This window comes from Harpia harpyja, chromosome 1 (genome assembly GCF_026419915.1).
Source record: "Harpia harpyja isolate bHarHar1 chromosome 1, bHarHar1 primary haplotype, whole genome shotgun sequence".
NCBI lineage: Eukaryota > Metazoa > Chordata > Aves > Accipitriformes > Accipitridae > Harpia > Harpia harpyja.
In genome coordinates this window covers 1022661-1043097 of record NC_068940.1, presented here as the reverse complement: position 1 = coordinate 1043097, position 20437 = coordinate 1022661, and the positions used below count along the sequence as shown (strand labels likewise).

Sequence of the window (20437 nt, the reverse complement as noted above, 5' to 3'; positions counted from 1 at the left end):
AAGATGCTTGTCCAAGGCACCTCAGCATCTACGCATCGGCCCGTTGAACTACAAAGCACCGTTAGCGAGAGAGAAAAAAAAATCACACGTCACCACTGCCGTAATTGTGCAGTTCAACACCTCAGCCTAGGCACAAACGGGCCGCTCTTCGTTAGCTTTGCCACAGTTGGAGGCGATCTGGAGCGGGCTACGTTTAGGTTTGTTCATTTGACCGGGCTTCAACACCCACCGGCACCCTTGCTCCCACGCCTCTCCCGCGGGAGGCTGCCCCTCTCCCGGGACCCTCGCAGCAGATTTACTTGCAGCTGAACTTTGCACCCTGAGGGAGGAGGTAGGGCAAGGGAGGAGGAAAGGAGGGAAAACAAAATAAAGCCCTTGTCTGTTGACAGAGCTATTGTCAGAACTGTTTTCATTACTCAGAGTGCAAGTGCGGGTATGTCTGGGCTCCTGCCCCGCTGCTGTTGGGTTTGGTACTTTTTGGTAATTCAGAACTAACCGGCTGTGCTCCCAGCGGTTCCTCTCCTTCTTTGTCCCCTTCCACCTTTACCTAAACGTGACCAGGTAATACAGGGTGACATGTCAGCAAGAGGAGCCCTCGCTTGCCCCAGCTCTGCTACTGTTACTCACTATTTACCACCTACCCAAGCCCTAAAGAAGGCAAATGTGCTAAATACAACTAGGTGTTTGTTAAGATGCTCACACCCCGCTTCCCTGTGCGGTCTGAATCCCTGCCTGATTCTCGACGCGCTGTACGACAAGTGCATAAGATAATTGGTCCATAAATACAAAATGTGTCGGCAAACAGGAAGCCTGGGACCTGTCGTGGGTGCAGCCTGGGGAGGCTGTTTAGGCTAGCGGTTTATCAGCGAAGCGATAGCCGAGGAAAAGTAAACCCGCTTTAGAGGTGTTGTCTAGAGATGGGACTTGTCCATTTGACATGCAGCATGGGCTGAGAGTCTAGCTTGGAATAGGTCACTTGGATCCTTTTTTTTACAGATTTTTTTTTTTAATTATTGTGATCATGAGTTGGACAGGGATTAGACATTGCTGGTGTTCTGCAATAGCAAGGCAGTGATGTGGTTAGAAAAAAATAACGTTTCTAATTCTGCAAAGTCAGCGCTGCTAGACTGCTGGTAAAGCGCAAACACCTTTGCTTCCGACTTTGCAAAAAAACCTGCTCAGTTTTAGTATTTTGTTGGGACTTCCACTGTCTGATGCTATGGGAGCTGAGCACTTTCCAGCAGTGCAGTAAATCCTGTGACAAGCCTCTGCCATGTGCCATTCTTTTCCGTCCCGCTTTTCTTCCCCTTGAGGAAAGCAAGCTATATATGTGACGCATTTTCTGTTTGCTTTTTTATTTTGTGATGTGTTTAGGAGTTTCATTAGCAAGTGCAAGGTCAAAGGAATATATTAGTTTTGGAAAGGAAAAGGCTAAATCTTGACGTGCTTCATATCTGATCGTGTTTTGGGCTGGGTCTGTAGAAAGCTGTTCCCTGCCTAAGTTTTGCCTTTGCAGAGCATGTGTTCTTATGGTAGAGGAGTGACAGAGATGCTGATGAGCTTTCAGTATTAGTGTTGGCTGCCCTCCACCCCCACTTTCTTTCTCTCCCCTCGCCTCCTGCCAACCCTGGCCGACACAAATGTGTCTCCGCTGTACCCCAAAGTGATGAGCAGAACTGACTCAGTATGAGCAGAGCCCAGTACCAGGTGACTGTAGGTTGTCTTGGACAGCTTTAGGGGAAAAGGAGGGTAGAAAATAAAGTGCAGAGGGCAGTGACCTCATTTCTGTGCTATGAGCATTTTGCAGTTGGCGGTAGGCCAGGGGCAGGAGGAGGCACGGCTGGAACAAACCCTGCTGCCGCAAACCTGGCAGGGTTTTGGCAGGAAGGAGCACAAACTGGGTAGGTAGGGTTCTCAGATAACATGAACCAAACATTGCAGACGCTCACCTAAGACCTTCCCACCAATTATTTTTTTTTTAGGTGGGGTAGAAGAAGTGCAAAAGGGTACAAAGGGAGGGAGCTGAAATAACGAGGAACAGTACGTCCCCTTTACACATCCAGCTGCTCGCCAGGTGACCTGAGCTGCTAAGCGCATCCCACGGCACCTTCCCTGTTTCCCCACTCATTCCCACCAGGCTTGGCTCGCTGGTGCAGGTGGAACCACTGCAGCAGGCACACACTGAAGCCAGGATTGCCAGCTGACACATGCCAAAAAAAAAAAAAAAAAAAAGTGCCCCACAAACAGAAAAAAATAACCAAAACAAAGGAAAACTACAGACCTTTGATTTTTCACCGTTACTGAGGCTGATCATAAAAATCAGGACAAAACAACGCGTGGCATCTATGGCCTAAATGTATTCCAAGCTCCTGGCAGCACTGTGATGGGGAGATAAAATGCGCCTTGTTTGCCTGCTTGCATTAGTCCTAATCCCAGTATACAGAAGAGTCTGGCCCAAGTCAGACAGCCCATCCCAGAGCAGCTCAGCAGAAGTCTGTCCTGGTGAGTCCTGGCAAGATGTCACACGAGGCCAGATTGCAGATAAGGAGGCACCCATCCCCTGTTGCTTTCAGTGGGAGGTAAGGAGCTAAACCCCTCTAAGAAATTGGCCTGTCATGCCTGAACGCTGTATGAAGCAACTTCTGCTCCTGGTACTTAACATTTAAAGGAAAGAGTTCCCTTAAAACCCCATCCCTGTTAATTTCGTGCAGCTAGGATGGGAACCTGCCACCCTGCAAAACATTGGAAGTAGCCATCCACTGGATTGCTATACTGCAAATAGACTGTGCTATTAATAATTATGACCGTGATGAACATTTCCCCTATATATATAATGATCCCAATAAAAAGAACCGATTTCTGCTCTTTAGAGATCAACCTTTACACAAGGTCGATGGGGTGAGAGCAGTCAGAGTGCTCTTAAGCACATGCTGTTAACTCTGAGTATATGATTTCCCCTCCTTTCTTCACCATTTTCCCTTGGCAATGATGCATGACAGTTGTTCAGTGCTGGGTAGACTCCATGAAAGGACTCTAAGGTTCTGCCCAAATTTGCTGCTGCTTCATTATTTAGATACAATGATTGCCAAGCATTTTGACAGAGTGAATGCATCAGTGTAAGACAGTTTTAGCCAGGTCTCACTGTAGCTCGCTACAGGGAGGTCAGACGTTAATGATTTATAATACCAATGCCATCAACTGCTTTTGCAGTGCTTTGCTCGGGAAGATCTCAAAGCACCTTCCAAAGAAGCACGGCAGTATATCCATACTTTTAAATCTGGAGCGGTTTACTAGACCCGGATCGGAGCAGCTGACATACTGACATGCGAATACAGCCAACGTGTTCAGCAAGCCCAACGTGCGATGCCACAGGACCGTGATGCAGAGAGCAGAGATCTCCACGCTGTGGCTTTGCAGTTTCTCCCAGCCACTTCCCGCTCCCACGTAAAACCCAAAGCTTGTGCCAACAAACGGCGGGAGGATTTTATGCCGAGTTTCCCTCCTGCCAGGCTCTTAGAAAATGTTATTACTCTCCTCTCAGGCTGTTTTCTCAGGCAGGGTTGGTGCAGCCTGTTTCCACCTCTGGGACTTGCTAACTCCCACACCAGTTTCTCCATGGTCGAAACCAGCTTGAAGCCAGCAGGGCAGCCACGTGCTGTCTCTTTTTTTTCTCTGCAGCCACTAAATCGAAGGAACATGCCGGGGAGGGAGAGGGACCACATCTCAAGCCAAGGGGACCCTCTTCTCTGCTTTCAGCAAAAAGCATAAGGCTGGGCTTTTCCCCAGCCTCCCTTTTATAGCCTCTGACTTTCTGTGCAGAAAATGGCTCTTTGTAGCCTCGACGTTATCTTTTTAACGCACTAATACTGCTGCCTTGGGCTTTTGAGCGGAGAAAGGCATCCAGCTTTCCTACCCAGAAAACTTTTTAAGAACTTCCCTGGAAGGCTGCTGCTTTGCCCAAGGCAAAGGCTTGCAGAGCATGGCCGGGATTGGAGAGGACGGGAGAAGGGGAACGGGGCGGGGAGACCAAAAGAAGAAAACTCATTGCGGGAAAATGGAGCTAGCGGTTCGGGAGGCAGGTCCGCAAGAGGCGCGTTTTCCTCTGCGCTCCCGCCTGCCGCTGCGCGGTCCCGCTGAGGTCGGACGGACTGCGGAACGGGAACGCGCAGAGAGCAAGAGACCGGGACGGGGTAGAAGGCATTATTTAATAGCTCATCTTAAATAACGTGACAATGTCAACACGTGAACAGCTTACACCTGTCAAAGGTGGCACAGAGTATCCTGTTGTGTTTTGCCATTTATCCGGTGTGTGTGTTTGGAAAAGAGAAACAAATTCTGTCCCATCAGGAGCTTCAGTATATAATCAAGGTTTAGACTTTCTTTTTTAAGAAACAGCTTGACATTGAAACAGAGGTGCAAAAGCAACATGATATATAAACAAAATAGGTTTTAAATAAGCTTCTAAGCATGTTCTCTACTGAAAGCTATTTTTTTTAATTCAGTTTTAAGTCTATAAATACATAGTATAAAAATGCAAGTTTACAAGCCATTTTTCCCAATAGAGTTGTGCCATTTGAAGTTTTAAGTAGCAACATTCCTCCAACATAAGATGCATATATTTAAGAGCAATAATATTAAGTATTTACATATAAAGTTATGAAGTGTTTGAGGATATAAATTAGTAACAACACACACAGACAAAAATACATGTACTGTGAAATAAATAATTCAACAGCTTTACATATGAGGGTATCTATAATATTATACAAACAAAATATACAAGATTGTAGGACTTGATCTTGCAGTTGCTCCTATCTGTCACTCGAGCAGCTGAGTCACCCCAGTGCAGTAAAAAAACTACTTTATGGGATTACTCATATGCTGAAAATCAGGTGCACACAACTACCTTACTGAAACGGCTCCTGACTGACATGTCTCCTGGCCAGATCAGGCCCCACAGAAAACTTGGTGTGGATGAATGTGGTTCGTTTTATTCCTGTGAGCTGAGATACTGTTGGCATTCTGGGTCTCCTTTCATTTCTGGAGATCCAGGAATCCTTCTTCCATTTTTTGGATAGACACACCAGCATCCAGCTGACTCTCCATCCAGTGAAGTCTCACACTAGAATATTATTAGCAAAACAGAACTCACCATAAATAACTGTAAGCAGAAGATTACCTGTGAGATGATCGTACCAGTGTCAGCCAGAACTAGGACCAGAAGGCGGGGACCTGCCGCGCACAGACTTGTTCTGAACGCGGTGGTCCCTGCTCTGCCAGAGCCTCTGACCAACACACTCGGTCAGGCAGCCACGACCCCAGCTCAGCTACCACAACAGCAACTTCAGATCTAAAAACGGTTTGCCCACTCGTTGGCAAACAGCAGTATAAACCAGCAATATCTTCCAGCGCGGGAAACCGAAGAAAGGCAGAATAGACGAACTGGTAGGGCGAGAGCAATGACTGGATGGTCTGGCTGTCCATGCAAGGAGGCAAATCGGGTGGGGTTTATTCTTGGGGAGGGGGTTAAACAGATTTCTGTTTGTGCCCGATTAGATCCCAGGTCACAATGTTTGTGAGTCACACGGTGGTGCCATGCCCAAAAACAAGGAGTCTCGGTGACACAGATTTATGCAGACCTACTAAATTTGTGTGCATGACCTGTGGTTGCAAGGGTGTGGCTTGAGGTTTGGAGCTTTGGTTAGGTTTGCAGATTACTCTCAGTGTAACTTGCAATGGCCTTTTTTGAGGCTGTAATGGAAATGAGCACATAGCATAATCTATAGGCAGCACGAATCAGTGTTTTTGTTCTACTTTCAGAAGGCTAATTTTGCTCCAGAGAGTTTTTTCGCTGCCTGGGAGCTGAGAGCCCCCTTTCTTCACAGTGATTATTATATATTCCATGGGCTTTGCAGGCAGTATGGTGGGTATTACGGATTAATGTCAACTGGGAATATGCTAACAAATCAGGTACACGGATCTTGATTTGGCCTGGGAGCAGACAGGGTTAAAAGATTTTTGGAGAAGGCCTTGCGTGCACCTGTTCTGTGAACGGAAAAGACTCCTGCCTCCGTTGCTGTCAGCCCGCAGCAGGCAGCTCGCTTTTAAGAGAAGAAGGACAAACCATCTGCTCCCAGTACTAAGTATCCCTGTTTTCGCAACCTGCTTTTCCAGCAGCTGCAAACTGGTGAGTTTGGGAGCAGAGGGCTATGAAAGGGTTGGCTGTGTCAGGCTCGTTGCAGCGCTGCTGCGAGCAGACAGGGGAAAAGGCACGTACCTGTTTGCTGTGGTAAAATCCATTCTTGTTGCAGTTGGGCAAATAGAATTTGTAAATCTCCCCTCCGCTTCTCTGCTGAGCCTTCGCCAATTTATACAGGGCTCTGTAGAGCTCCTTCTGACAAGGTCCCTGCAGGAATACCATGCAAAGGTTGTCAATACCAAAAATCACAAAGAAACCAGCTAAACCAAAAGCGATCGGTGTAAAGCTAGCAAAAAGCTGAAAATACTTGTTAGTCATATAATCTGCATCAGGCTGCTTTGCATGTAGTTTTCACTTGTTTCAGTAGGAGCACAGCCAGAAAACTCTGGTGTTGCATTTAGGCCTTTGTTTTTATTCTTTGAGGTATTTTCTGTCCTCAGAAACATGAGGATTTAAGTCCTTAAATTGCCACACAAGGAAATTTAACCTGTACTAAGTAAACACATTACTGCTCAGAGGGTACAATCTCTCCTATTATGGGGAGGTGCACGTTAGGAGGCTGGTGTACGTGAGACTAGCCACGTTTTCTGGGTTGCCATGGCCCTGTGCTCTGTTGATGTATGGAGAATAGGTGCAAGACATATATAGACGGTGCAAGAACAAACATCTGAATGTTTGTTCTCTTTTGTACAGGACAGAGCTGTCACCGAAGCAGAACAGAGAGCAGCACCCCTGCGGCCGCGAGACCCAAACTGCCTGGAACTGGGGAGGAAGAACTGTTTGCAATATTCACTGTTTTCACAATTTGCTTGCTCCCTTTTTCAAAGCCACAATTGCCGCGCGTGTACAGCGCCCAACGTGTTTAAATGAGTTAAAGGGGAGGACAAGTGACTGAACCAAATATTTTTACCTTAGAGTGAAAATAATCATACCCTCTGCTTTTGCAAGACCTCCCCCTGTCAGCCCCTCACATAAGTGGTCCTATTCAAGTCAACGGGCTTCTATGCGGCTCTGGGTGAGAAAAGCAGAAGCCTAAAAATCAGAAGTGGAGCTAACAGCACTTAGGTATAATAGTTCAAACTAAATCAGTGATTAAGTCCTGTTCTGGATGTGGAGGGAGACTTCCTCGGGTGGGGTGGTGGTTAGTAGGTTTTCGCCTTTTTTTTTTTTTTTTTTTTTTTTTTCCCCCCCGTTTTGTCTGTGACCATTACGAAACTGGGCTTCTGTGGTGCCCAATTCGAATTCAGCTCCGTGCTGGGGGTGTGCTGCCTGCCTGGGACGGGTCTGACTGCGGTTCTCTGGTGCCCTCAAGTGGAACAGGGACCTGCTTGCAAAGACCCTGCACCCCCATTACCCGCTGCGATTTTGCAGTGTGGAAGGTTGAAACTTCCTTCAGTTGCTGAGCTTTCTGTCTTTTTACAGGCACCTACTTAACAGTGTTTCCTTGCGATCTGAAAGCAACGTGTTTCGGTTTGCATCGGTGTTTCGTCAATAACTGCATGTAAGGACTCCCTTTTCTTTCACTGAGCATTGGACCAGTGACAAACGCCTTTTATTTTTTCACTAAAACACAAGAGGAGTCCAAAATTTTAATATGGGATCCTGGAAATTAAGGGCCCATGTTATAATCCGATAGTAAATGCAGAGAAAGATTCAGCCTCTGCATGGAATCCGTACAGGACACACCTGAGGCACACCTGTTCCTACTGCTCCTGCCACTTTGCCTGTTCCTCAAGCATCCGATGAAGGCATTCCAAAAGTCTGTTTGCCGGCTACCCAAAACACTGACATCCCAGTGCTGCTGCTAGAACTTCGTGCACATTTTCGTTTTGTATTCTGAATCAACAGCATCTACTGAAATGGTCACATTGAAAGGTTTGCAAGGAAAACCCACCTGCTCTTTCCATTTCTTGAGTTCAGATATTCTCTTTGCTTTCATGTTTTCATATGTGGTGATGGCATTCCAGGGGATGGATCTGTCCTGGCCTATGGGGAACATCAACTGATAGTTCAGCAGCTGATCCTGTGTCATTTCAGTGCTTTCCAAAGGCAAATCTTCAGGTTCGATAGAATCTGGAAAGGAATGATATTAAGGTGAACATCTTCAGTGAACTTTTGCATTTATTTCTCCAAGTTAAAAAGGTAAGGAAAAAGAAGAAGAATAATCAACAACAGCAAAAAAAAAAAAAAAAAGTAGTATCTAAGACGGATCCATTACAGTAGCTCTTGCAGGAGTAGTAAATTTACATGTGCAGCCCAGCAAATTAAACTTTCGTCATAAATTCATAGGCAGAGGCATCAGCTGTTCTCTGACAAGTTGGTTATTTTATGATCCTTCAAAATCACTCTAATCCCAAAGATGAAGCTGCAGCCAGTCTGTTTGTTAGAAATGAAGAAACTTTCTTGACCACAGTGGGTTGTAGAGACTTTGCTAAATGAGGAAAGACTGGAGTTAAACTTGTAATGAATTTAGATTTTTTTTGTCAGCACGACGTGTTTCAGTTTTTATTCAGGAGAGGACCTGGTCCAGACCTGATCCCATGGCATCCTGTGCTTTGTTCCGCGGCTCGCCTGACATATAAGAAGGAGTAGCAATTCACAGGAGCCAGCGGTAGCTCGTGCTGGCCGGCAGCGGATCAGATAGATGGGCAGGGACTGGCAGGAGCTGTTTGGATCTGCCTGCTCACGGCCTGCACGCTGGTGTCTACCTCAGCACACTGTGAACTCTCCCACTGGAAGAGGCAACAGAAGCTCTTCGCAATTGCAGGGACTCATCGCGGGATAAAAAAGTTGGACACGTGTCTAAGAGCAAGTTGTCGGATAACAATCGCCCAACGGACTAAGAAACACCCTGGTTTTCCCTTTGGCGATGTTTAAGAAAAAATGGAGGTGGGAAATCGAGGAGGGAAAGAAAGAAAGAAAAGCAAGCGAGCAAGAAAGAATAAAAAGAAGGAACGATTAAAATGGAGCCAAGTACTAGACCCTTCTAGCGGCAGGAGCCTTCAACACTCGGTTTAGTCACTGTTCTCTCCCCTCCCCGCTCCCTCAAGCACCAGAGAAACCCCGCTCACTGCCTCCGACGGCCACTGTTGTTCTGAGTCCGCGACGGCTGTTTTTGGGTGCCTACTGAGTCACCTGAACCGCCGCTGCACCAACAGAGCAGCAGCGACGCTGAGAACAACTGGAAAACGGGAAAAGGATGCAACGCCACTGGAGAAGCCCCCGACCAGCGTCCAGCGCGGGATGCTGGCCGCCTCCCGCCTCCTGGCCCAAGGCCGGCTTGCCCGGCGCCGCACCGCTCCAGCTGCGCGCTCCGTGCCCGCAACGAAGCCGGGCGCGACCCCCCCCACCACCCCCCCCCACCCCGCGGGTCTCTCCGCCCGCCCGGCCGGCGGCGGGGGGCACCGCCGGAGCCTGGAAGACGCTCCCCCCGGCCCCAGCTGCCCGCCGCCGCAGCCGAACCGCCCGCCGCCTCCCGGAGACCCCGGCGGCCCCCGCGTCGCCCCACCGCTACGCCGCGGGGCTCGCCCGCCGCCCTCGCCCGCTCCTCCCCGGGCTCCCCCCCCCCCGCCCCCAGCCACCCCCCGCCGGCGGGGAGGCGCCGGTTACCTGCCGGCTCGGCCGGGCGCGTCCCTGCGGCCTCGCTGGCGGGCAGGCAGGTCCCCTGCCCCCGGACGAGGGCGGCCAGCGGCCGGGGCTCCCCGGCGGGCAGGCGGCAGCGGAGCCCCAGCCGGCAGCGGGCCGTGTAGACGCCGCAGGGCTGGCCCGGCCCGAGGGCGCAGGTCTGGCAGCAGCCGCAGCCCGGCTGCCGGGCCGTCTCCGGGCAGGCGGGCGCGACGGGCGGGCAGAGGGCGAGCGTCTCCGGGCTGCACGGGGCGCAGCGCAGGGGCTGCAGGGCCAGCCCGGCGGCGGGCCGGAGGGCGGGCGGCAGCGGCAGCAGCAGCAGCAGCAGCAGCAGCGGGGCCGGCGGCGGGGGCGGCGGGGCCGGCGGCCCGCAGCGGGAGCGGGGGCTGCTCATGGGGCGGGCGGGGGAGGCGGCGGGGCGAGGGCGGCGCGGCGGGCTGGGGAGCGGGAGGCAGTTCGCATACATTCGGCTCGCCCGGGCCATTTATACAGCGCTTGGCCCGGCTGTTAATCTTTAACCCCGAGTTAACTATTATCTGAACGGGGGGGGGGGGGAGCGGCGGGGCGCTGGCGCTTCGAGCCCCTGACCACGCTTCCCCTCCCCTTTCACTTGCCCCGTTTAGCATCTTTTTTTTTTTTTCTTTCCTCCAGACATGCAGGAATGCTTTTATTCCCTCGCCCCCACCTCACCGCCCGAGCACAGTTAACAAGGAAAAATGTGGCGGGGGGTGGAGGGGAAAGGGAAGGGGGGGGGGGGAGTTATCCCCTCCCCTGCCGCCCGTCACAAACGTCTCCTGTTCCTGACATTCGATAAACATGTCAATGTTTTAAAAAAAAAAAAAGGGGGGGGGGGTGAGGAGGGGAATCCCGTTGAAACTGAAGCAACCGACTTCATATTTCCACAGCAACCCATGCAACAAACCCTCGTTGTAATTTTCGGCATGCGGCCGCGGGTTCGGAGGACACGGAGGTCCCAGCGAGGAGCCCCCACGGGCCGTGAAGCCCCCGGGGTCCCGTCCCCACGGCACACGGGCGCGTCGGGGTCCCGCGTTAACCTGCGGGGGAGGGACGGGCCGAGGCTGGGCTCGGTGCGGCTGGGGGGGCAGTGGGGGGGGCAGTCCTCAAAACACGCACTGGGGGAAAACCAGAGGTTGTCAAACTGTCCAGAAATACATGAGAGGATGGTCCGCTCCGCTGGCTGTCCTGTTACCCTCGCCATCCCCTCATGTACCGCCCGGCGGAAAAAAAGCAAAGAATCTTTCCTTTTCTGCTCCTTTGCATGCAGCGGTTGTCATACAATAAAAGCAAAAGTATTCAAACTTCACTGTGCTGAACGGATTATTTTATCCTGGTATTTGCGGTATGTACTGAGCTCGAAATAGCAAATTCCACTGTCAAGTCATCGAATGTAGCATGATTCCTGTTTGTTTGTTTGTTTTGCATTTAGTTCTCCTCTTTGGTAAATACGTCACTTGTGTGAAAGAAACTGAAGCAGAACTGCAGAGCATTGTTTAACCTTCTATTATTCACTCTTCGTTTGCTGGTATTGATGCCAAAAGTTTTATTTATAATGTAGTGAATTTTTAACCCCCTATATTCATAACTCGGCTCTTAAAAGTACTCTCAGTGGTTACAGGCTTTTATAACTTGAGACATTTTCACCTAACTGCTTCATCTAATTTTATTTATTTATTATTTATTATTTAACTCAGGTTGTTTTAGGGATCTCTTATCTGGATACAGAAAAGTTGGCAGCCCTTAAAACTCACTAGCGTTTTTAAGCATTTTAAACAAAACTAATCTTACAACTTTCAAAAGAATTCTGTGGACCTCACACGTCTGACCAGGAGCAAATTTGGGCTGAAAACCTAGGGCGAGGCAACTTCTGCAGACCATCGCAATTAGACTTTTCAAGCTCTGATGCTCTTTGCCCCCCTTTCATTTCTAATTTTTCTTGTACGTCTTAGAAAAGCACGATTCTCTTACCATTCAATGATGTAAAGTGAAAAAAAAATACAGAAATATGTCTTCTTTCCTCCCCCAAAGAGAAAAAGAAAACAATGCACAACAAAGTCCCTTTCATGAAGAAACATGAAAACAAATTACAAATGAAAAGTAGACCCAGTTGGAAAAAGACAAAGACCCAAAGAGCTCATATGCATTTGTATATGTGTATGCATGTATTCATTCACTTATCTATGTATGTCTCTCTGCTGTGTTAGATAGCTTTGTATGAACAGAATTGAGGATCATTCTGCTACTGACTGCTTAACATAAGCTACTTGCCCCTGAAATGACTGTACTCCAGTGTGACTGCCACCGTCCTGCCTGCAGTTTTTCTGTCTTAAAAAAAAAAAAAAAAAAGGACAGGACGTGAACTGAGAGGAAATAGCTTTTAATGTACACGGGAAGTGTTTTTAAAAAGGATTTTTTAACTCATCACCATCTTTTTCAAATAACCAGATAAAGACAGACACTTAATGTAAGAACAGAGTCCTTGTCTGACGCACAGGCCTGCGTCACAAAACTTCCATTAGTTTCCGAAGAGTCTCGTTCTTCCAAAGCACCATCATGTCTTTGGCATATTTTCCCTTGCTGTCGGGCAGCTGGCAGTATCTGAAATGCCTAGGCAATTCCTAACAACTGGCAGCCTTTCAGAAGCCAGGTTTTTTCAGTTTACCCAGTAAGATTAAAAAAAAAAAAAAAAAGATAAAGAAAAAATCCCCATAGATTATAAAACATTTTGAAGGTGGTTTTGTTTTGTTTCCTTTATGATTGCAGGTCAACTCTAAATGATGGGCCAGCCTTTTTTCCCCTTGATGTCTTTTGCACAATCAAACCGAGGAAACCTCAAAAAACCGCTAAAGCAGACTTTGTGAGCAGATGTTCTTCTGCACAAAAGGTAGACCCATAAAAATCAGTCCCTTCGTATTTCATTTATACAAATATAATGAACATATGTTAGAACAGGTTATGATAACTTAGGGCAGTATGAATCAACAAGGCAATGCTTTTGTATAGGCCATGGGACATCAGTGAAGTGAAAGCAGTGTATATGTTTATGTAGGCTCTGTTTGATGTAATACTACAACTCATCCACCAATCTCCATCTCTGACCCTGACATTGCTTTAAAGAACACAAACAGATAAGAGTCAGGAGGTTAAAAACATCTGTGATGTAAAGTCGTGTTTACTGAAGACTTCTGATGGTAAGTTTTAGGTGTTCCAACTGTTGTCCCCCAATTTGAACCACTTGTCAAAAGACACCACGTGAATCCTGGGCAAGGGTTACTTTTCTACAAGCCTTTTCCCACTGGTTTCTTAATAATTCTTAGCCAATGACCTCATTTTGCATGTTAAACTAAGTTTGGGATTTTTAAAAGTTTTTTTCTTTAAAGCCACGTGGAGTGACTCATAGAACATAAAGTTTTATATAAGTTTGTGTAAAAGTGATCTTTATCCTCTCATCACCAAAAGTTCAAGTGACTTGCCAGATAATTTCCTACCGGGACTGCTTCTCTCAATATGTTTAAAAAAAAAAAACCCAAACAACCACTGGAATATCCTCATAATTATTCTTTAGGTAAGAAACTAATCCTGAATTGTAAGCTTAATATCCAAAACTACTACGTGATACACACACATACGGCATCAGGCATGTGAAGAGAAACAGCTATGATTGATAGAAATACGAAAACCCTAGGTTCTTCTCTGTCACTTACCCCCTATCAAAAAGGCTTTATTTCAGCTCTATGGATTTTTAGGAATTTTTTATCCAAGTAATTGATGGTGCTTAGATTACTGATGAATAATTTGATTCAAGCGTTCATTGATTCTTTGTTGTCGCTTTGTGGCAATGACATAGATGCCATTTGGTATTATTTTTCTATTCTGGGTGAGTAAGCATGGCTTTTAGAATTAGATTCTGGATGCAGATAATGAGGTGTTCCAAGTTTGTGTTCCACTATAACTTTTGCAGACCGACTTTTGCTATTTTTTTTCCCCAGCAATTAGTTTTGCTAGAATGTGGAAAATATTTTAGAAATACCTAAAACTGCAGAAAGTCTAGTAAGAGAAGAAAAGTGAGAGGCTTCTCACATGGCAAGCCTAGCTAGGGAAGGCTGTGGACTTTCCGCGTCAAATCATAGGTTATCGGGTTCAAAAAAAGAGAGGAAAAAGTAATTTACTTCCTTGGTGGCAACCAAAGCGTTTGGGCGCTGAGCAAAATGCCTTGTTCACAATGTTGTGCGTGCATAGACCAGCCAGGTGATTATTTTCTAGCAAGACAGGTTAAAGTCCTTTAGTCATCCTACCACGGGCCAGCTGCTCCACGCAGTGATGGCACAAGTGTGAGTTTGCTTAGCTGGAGAAATGATGCAGCAGCACTTTGACTTACTGCGGTATGACAAAGCTGAAAGCACGCTGCAGAGCGCGAGTTCCTCTGCGGAGAGTTGATATACAGAAGCTTCTGCTTCACCCCTTCTGCTGTAGTCAGCATCACTAACCCCAGGCAGGGGTATTCCCGGGGACCAGCCATGGAAGTAAAGGCTTTTCGGTGCCTACCAGACTGAGCTATAGCTTAGCAGGGGGCTTCGAAAAATGTAAGTGATGCTTTTAGCGCTGGCTCCAGGCACCTAAACTAGCATCAGCTGTTTAAATCTCTTTGTATTCTTCGGCCAGTGTGTCTCTCCGGGCCCAGAAAGAGAAAAGAGCACCCGCAAGCAGGTGATGTGCCCTTCACTGCAGTCCTCGAGGGCTGTGGGCACTGAGGACCTAAGTCTCCAGCCTTCACCACCGTTAGGTTTACTTTCTTAAGTGGTTGCTATCTTATCCTGACAAAGGAAAGGTAAATTCCCCAGAGATTTACTCTAAAAGCCATTTAAATATAGTAGGGCTTTCAAATACATGTTAAGGCATCTGATGTGAAGGACTGTTTGAGACAGTAACAGAAGGCTCCTGCTTACTTTAATGTCACACGGCTTAAATGCCAGGACGCACATGAAACTCCCCTTCCCTCCCCAAACTCATACACGGCTTTCCAGGAACCAGCCTTTCCCCGTGCAGTAGGGAGAAAAGTAGGCAGTACTGACGGAGAAAAAGTGAGATCCAGCCCCAGACCGGGGGCATCATAGTCACGTCACAGCCCGTTGGACAACTCGGGGGGCAAGGTGTCCGTGGGACAACAGCCAACAATAATTCATTTATATTGGTATATACCTCATCAAACGCAACAGTGGCTATTCTCTTTCGCAGTAGAGAGGCTGGATTTTTGAAGGAGCTTACTGCTAACCCCAAAATGGAGGGGGCCCTGATGTTTCAAGTTCCTGCGCTTTTCTTCTGAGGCTTCGAGAAGGCTTTTCTCCTCTGTGAGTATATTTGGCTGTTAGTACTAGAATCTAAAGTGCTGTTCTTTCATCTTTTTATCCTTTTAAAAATGCTAATAAAAATAGGAATAAGTCAAGAAGTCCGTTTTCTCTGGTAATCCGTCCTATGAAGTGAGAAGCCAAAACTGGGGGACGAACACGCCCGAACTGAGCCTACCAGGGGAACAGGGGCTGGGCTGCAGGAGGCAGCAGCCTGGAATTCTCAGCAAGCGAGCAAGAGGGCTGTTACTGACAGCAAAATGATACGCTGTTAAAACGGGAGAGCACATTTCTCTGGATCATTTACGATTGTCTTCCACATTTAGGTTATTCACTTCTGCACTGGTTCTTACAAAAGTAAAACGTTTTGCCTGGCTGCTTTTGTCAAGAAATCTGTTCCTGCCTTTTGTCCTGGGGCATTTCTGATTTCAGCAATGTCATTGCTACTAATTATTATTATAATATTGTTGCTAGCAATAACAAGAGTACTTTTTTTCAGGTTTCAGAGCCTCTACTGTTTCCCCAGAGGACGAGAGACCGGAGTCTGGGACTTCAGTCAGTTCTGGAGGGCTTGAGGCTTGCACAGAGAACTGCAACCAGGTAAGCTGCTGCCGGGATTCAGGGCTGCCTGAGCTATTCAAACACCTCCACCGTTGAATTAGTGCCTGTTAGTTATCAAGTGTGAAAGCTTTTGATGCTCACTGCAGCCTTAACCTACACGTACTTACTATTTCAAACTCTTTGCAGGGGATCCACAGTGAGGTATAGGCGAGTTCACACTGTCCAGAGGAAGGAAGATGCTCAGAGGTGCTGGCCTCTGCCCGGGAGCCCTGGACCTTTTGGTGTGAGGGGAGCAGGGCTTGCTTTCTGTGGGAAGAGGCAGGAGAACAGCACGAAGACCAAAGTTACTGTGAGGCACAACACCCTCGTTCAGGCAGGTCACCCTGCGTGGCACCTACTCTTGGGCGAATGCACCTCAGCAAGCATTTTAGAGAAAACTGAAGCTGCTAACTCTACTTGTCAGCAGTTTAAAGGCTCCTTGAAGGAGAGCACGTTTTGAAAATAGAGACATGAAGGGGTTAATCCCGCCTGTTATTATATCAAAATCACACTGGAGATAAGATTGAATGTCACACGAATATTTGCCTGACCTACTGTATAAATAATCTCTGCCATCAAACACAGAGATCACACAGAGTTACTGGATTAAAAAAAAAAAAAAAATCAATATAATTAATGTATAATGAAACAAAGCAAAAAGCCAAGATTAGATTGTCAAGGCACTTTCTTACAGATGAAAGCAGAGTGCCTCTCTTTACAAATAGGAATTTGACTGCATTCAATAAATCACTGTGATTTTGCCTTCTGTAGCAAAGACACATGGAAAAGAATAAAACTTCTAGTGACCCACAGCTTGGTGATGAGGGGACAGTTATAAAAACTTAGGCAGACACAGAGAAGAATTATTAGATGTCTCAAAAGCTTTTCTCTCATGAAATCTGATTGACGGAGCTGTTGTAGAAATGCTTGTATGTGTAACTATAAAAGTAAGACTTTCATTTTTTTGTTGTTGTTGCTGTTCTTATTACGATCAGTGATGGGTTGACCATGACATGGTCAACATGCAAAAAATAAACAACTCCCCCAACACCACCACCTTTTTAATGTAATTTTCTACATTTTCATATATAGCACTCCCCCCCCCCCCCGCTCTGATTTGATAATTTTCTCAAAGATATCTTTCTAGTGAAAACAGGCTTTACAGACTTATTAAGTATATGCAAAAAAATACACCTTTTAAAATATCAGTTCTAGTCTTATTTTCCTTTAACTCCACTGATTTTGCGTTCTGAGAAACTGGAATGGCCAATCCACCTTTTAGGTGTCATAAGTCTGCTATTGTGTTTTTGCTTGCCTTGTTCATCTCTTCTGCAAGTGTAGTCATCACAGTCTTTTCATTTTGCCGGTCTCATGTAAGAGCTTTGCTCTGTGTTTTCTTTCCTTGAATCAATTTTTATCATCACCCAGTTGTGGCCAAAAACGCTCACCTGCTACTGAATATGCTAGTCAAGGTCAGGATACGCTATTGATTTGTATGCTTGCATCATAACCTTTGTAGTATAATTTCTAATCCTATGGTCTCAGTGGACTTTTTCTCAGCTAGCCAGGGGCATTCAGGGTGCCAAACAGCGCTTCTTGCTCCACCATCCCAGTTCCACCCCTTCTTGCTTCCCTCTAGCATAGTTACAATTATAACACGTATCCGCGTTAGCATACGTGTTGTAATTAAAAGTTTTCGATTGCCATTTTAAGCCGTCCGCCTAATTGGAATGCCTTCCCTCCCACAGTGGCAAAGCCTGTTGCTGTTGTTGAGCTATGGTTTGTGCAGGTTTGGGGGTTTTGTGTGGTTTTTTCTTAGAGAGGAGCAACAAGTACTAAAGCACCCCTCTCCTTTGTATGAATACTCTCACACAGCACCAGTTTGATTTAATTGCATGCTGTATGATGCAACAAATTGCTCAGTGCTCTCTTGGCTGGGAAGTATACTTTGAAACCCATTTTACCTAGGCATCTTGTAAGTGCTTTTTTGGACCCAGTTTCTCTCCTGGTAAATTTGTCAGCAGTATGCTGCCCATACTTTCTTTCCTATACCTGAATTCACATCACCTTTCTATACTAGGAAGTTGGATTATTCCATTTCTAGGAAGAGAACCTTTGTTTCCCTGTTCTAGAGGTATGAAATACTCCTCTTCCCCTTTCATTGCTGGCATCTCCTCTTTAGGAGAAGGTGTAAGATGTAAGCTTTAGGAGGCTTACGGTATCTGCCAGTAGAAGAAGGTCACTACAGGGGACAAACCTGCAATGACATGAAGAGCTGAAAGCAGAAGCCAGTTAGAAGAGGACATACATGTGGAGCTAGGAAAGGCCAAAAGGATGAAATGGAGGACAACAAAAGGGATCAAAATGGCAACAACAGTAAGAAGCAGAAAAGATATGATTTCTTTCTTTCTTTTTTTGCTCCATGGGAGTAATGAAGGATGTTTTTCCCCTTCTTCTTTCCATTTCTTCAATAAAAATGAATTAAACCACAACACTTCCCCCCCCCCCCCCAAACCTTCAAGAAATAAAATACCACAGATGCAGGACAGTGAGTCACTGACCTATGATGCAAGTTCAATCTTCTTTTTTAATGAATACTTAGGCAAAGTGGAACAACTTTGACAGGTAACACTTAAAAGCCCTGACTCCCCAGCAAGTCTAGAGATGGTGATTACTGCCTTGTGACCTAGGACGCTTGGTTTCAAGGTCCTATCTCAGATGAGAAGGGGATTGGAAATGCCGTCTTCCCAGAGTTTTTTCCTGTGGGCTGCTGAAACTAAAGGCAGATAGATCTACCTCGTGTCTGACTGGTGTCTGCCACACACCTCCTGCACACAGGTCCCATTTCGGGGTGGGACTGGTGCAGAGTACTGTGAGATCACGTGCGTGGGCAGACCCAGGAGGTTGGCAACCAGGAGCTGCTGTCAAGCTCTACAGGGGGTTTGCACGTCCATTGGGACTGACTGCACCATCAAACAAAATTTCATTGTATAGGGCCATTAGGTACCTACAGAGCAGTACAAGGACTGACCAGCAGATCGGACTTTTCTGGGGGGGGCCTAGGTCCTAGGTGGGGTCCTAGGATCTGTGCCTAGGTCTAGCTTTTAATAACATTTGAAAATGTTGCCCAATAGCTTCAACTGGTCCAACTTTCCTAGGTGCTGCTAGGCTCAGTCAAAACTTCAGTATGTTTGTTCATTTTTTTCTATTAAGTTGGAAGCATTGAGGAGTGAGCTGTTTCAATAGGCATTGTGGACCGCAATGACAGATGGAGCTTAGGGAGACTTCTGTGCTTGTATGCCCTGTAGAACAAAACATACTGGAGTACAGGTCAGTGATACTGCTGTGTGATATATTACTCAGGGTTTTGTCCATAGCAGGAATGTAACTATGTTGTGATTTAGAGAAAAAAAAAAAAATCTGTTTTTATTTAAGAGTTTTCTACTTTTCCTAGTTATCCTAAAATTGTTCAGCTATGATCAGTGACGAAGTAACTTAGTTACCAGTTCTCTGTTATTTAAATCTGAAATATGTTAAATATGTGTGCTAAACATTTTTTTCTTCAATCTGGCCTCCTACAGCAGCACTGCAGCTGGGCAGAGCGCTCCCAGCTCTGTCAACAGGAGCGTTACCATTGCTTCAGTGGGAACAAGGCCGAGCTCATAAATCCAGGGTGAAGACAATTCTGTCTCTTCCCTCTGTTCTTGGTAGTGTTTTCGTTCTTCCCCATCCAACATCATGCTTAGTCACCATCAGCAGGTAGATTGGGTAATATCCGTTCAGAGACAAGTGTACTGACAACAGTTCCCTAGGTCAAGGTCATAGCTTAGCTCCTACAGGAAAAATACGTCCCTAAAAGAGCACCCTCGGTGGGAAGGCTGCTCTGAACTTACAAACATGTCCAGTGTTGCATTTGAAAGCCAGGACAAGAGCAAGGCTCAAGAACCTGTTGCAACTCTGGTTCACATTCATCCATGCAGAAAAAGGGCTTTTTATTTTAGAAAACGTGATGCCTTGGGGGTTATCTTCTCCTAAGAATCTGGTGTCCGTAGTCCCTAATCTTTTCCAGCTTCAACACCTGCAATCCGTACTTAAAGTCACTGATTAGACAGGCTTGTTTTTTGGAGGTGTTGGACTCTAGGCTGCTTTTAAGGGTTTTTTTTTACACTGTGGTGATACTGCAGTATAAATATGCATAAAGGAACTTTGCACATGAAGAGTTGCTAACCAAACAGTAATTCGCCATTGTTGCCACTAGAGGATGGACATTAAACAACATTGGAACCGCATACTACTAGTGCCTTTCTCAAAGCCTATTCTTTTCAAAGTGTATGTGCGTACTGTAACAGAAAACTAGCTGTATCATTAAACTTAAACCTTAAACTCCAGCAGACTTGGGAGTCTACTGGAGAAACAAATGAAAGTGCAAACCCTGTAAACAAAAGAAATACTAGAGTTTTTTTCATTTTGTCCCAATGGATATACTTATATGTGAAGTGCAATAATAGCAGTGTGGTTTTGTATCTGTAGTTTGATGTATGTAGTTTCATATTCCCTAAGATCCTGGCTTTTAAAAATTAGAGATGAGCCTTTCTTTGGGAACATCATTCATTAGGGGTTAACATGCAGTTTAGTACTATATAGGTCTGGT

At 46.3% G+C, this 20437-nt stretch overlaps 1 protein-coding gene across 1 annotated transcript; it reads right to left on the bottom strand.

Annotated features, from left to right (window-relative positions):
• Positions 1-4188: 4188 nt before the first annotated feature.
• Positions 4189-10307, bottom strand: IGFBP1 (insulin like growth factor binding protein 1). Its single transcript, XM_052789639.1, has 4 exons — positions 9809-10307; positions 8094-8272; positions 6278-6406; positions 4189-5122 (listed from the first exon to the last, which is right to left on the bottom strand). Exons 1-4 carry the CDS (start codon positions 10305-10307, stop codon positions 4991-4993), a joined length of 939 nt encoding a protein of 312 aa, XP_052645599.1. The 3' UTR covers positions 4189-4990.
• Between the last annotated feature and the right edge of the window lie 10130 nt (positions 10308-20437).

What these genes read in the sequence shown, in the direction of transcription:
- IGFBP1 (XM_052789639.1), bottom strand. Translation starts at nt 10,307, where the DNA reads ATGGCCCGGGCGAGCCGAATGTATGCGAACTGCCTCCCGCTCCCCAGC. An exon ending in GCGCCCGGCCGAGCCGGCAG is followed by an intron (nt 8,273 to 9,808) that starts GTAACCGGCGCC and finishes ATTCCTTTCCAG; the next exon opens with ATTCTATCGAACCTGAAGAT. An exon ending in TCAAGAAATGGAAAGAGCAG is followed by an intron (nt 6,407 to 8,093) that starts GTGGGTTTTCCT and finishes GTATTCCTGCAG; the next exon opens with GGACCTTGTCAGAAGGAGCT.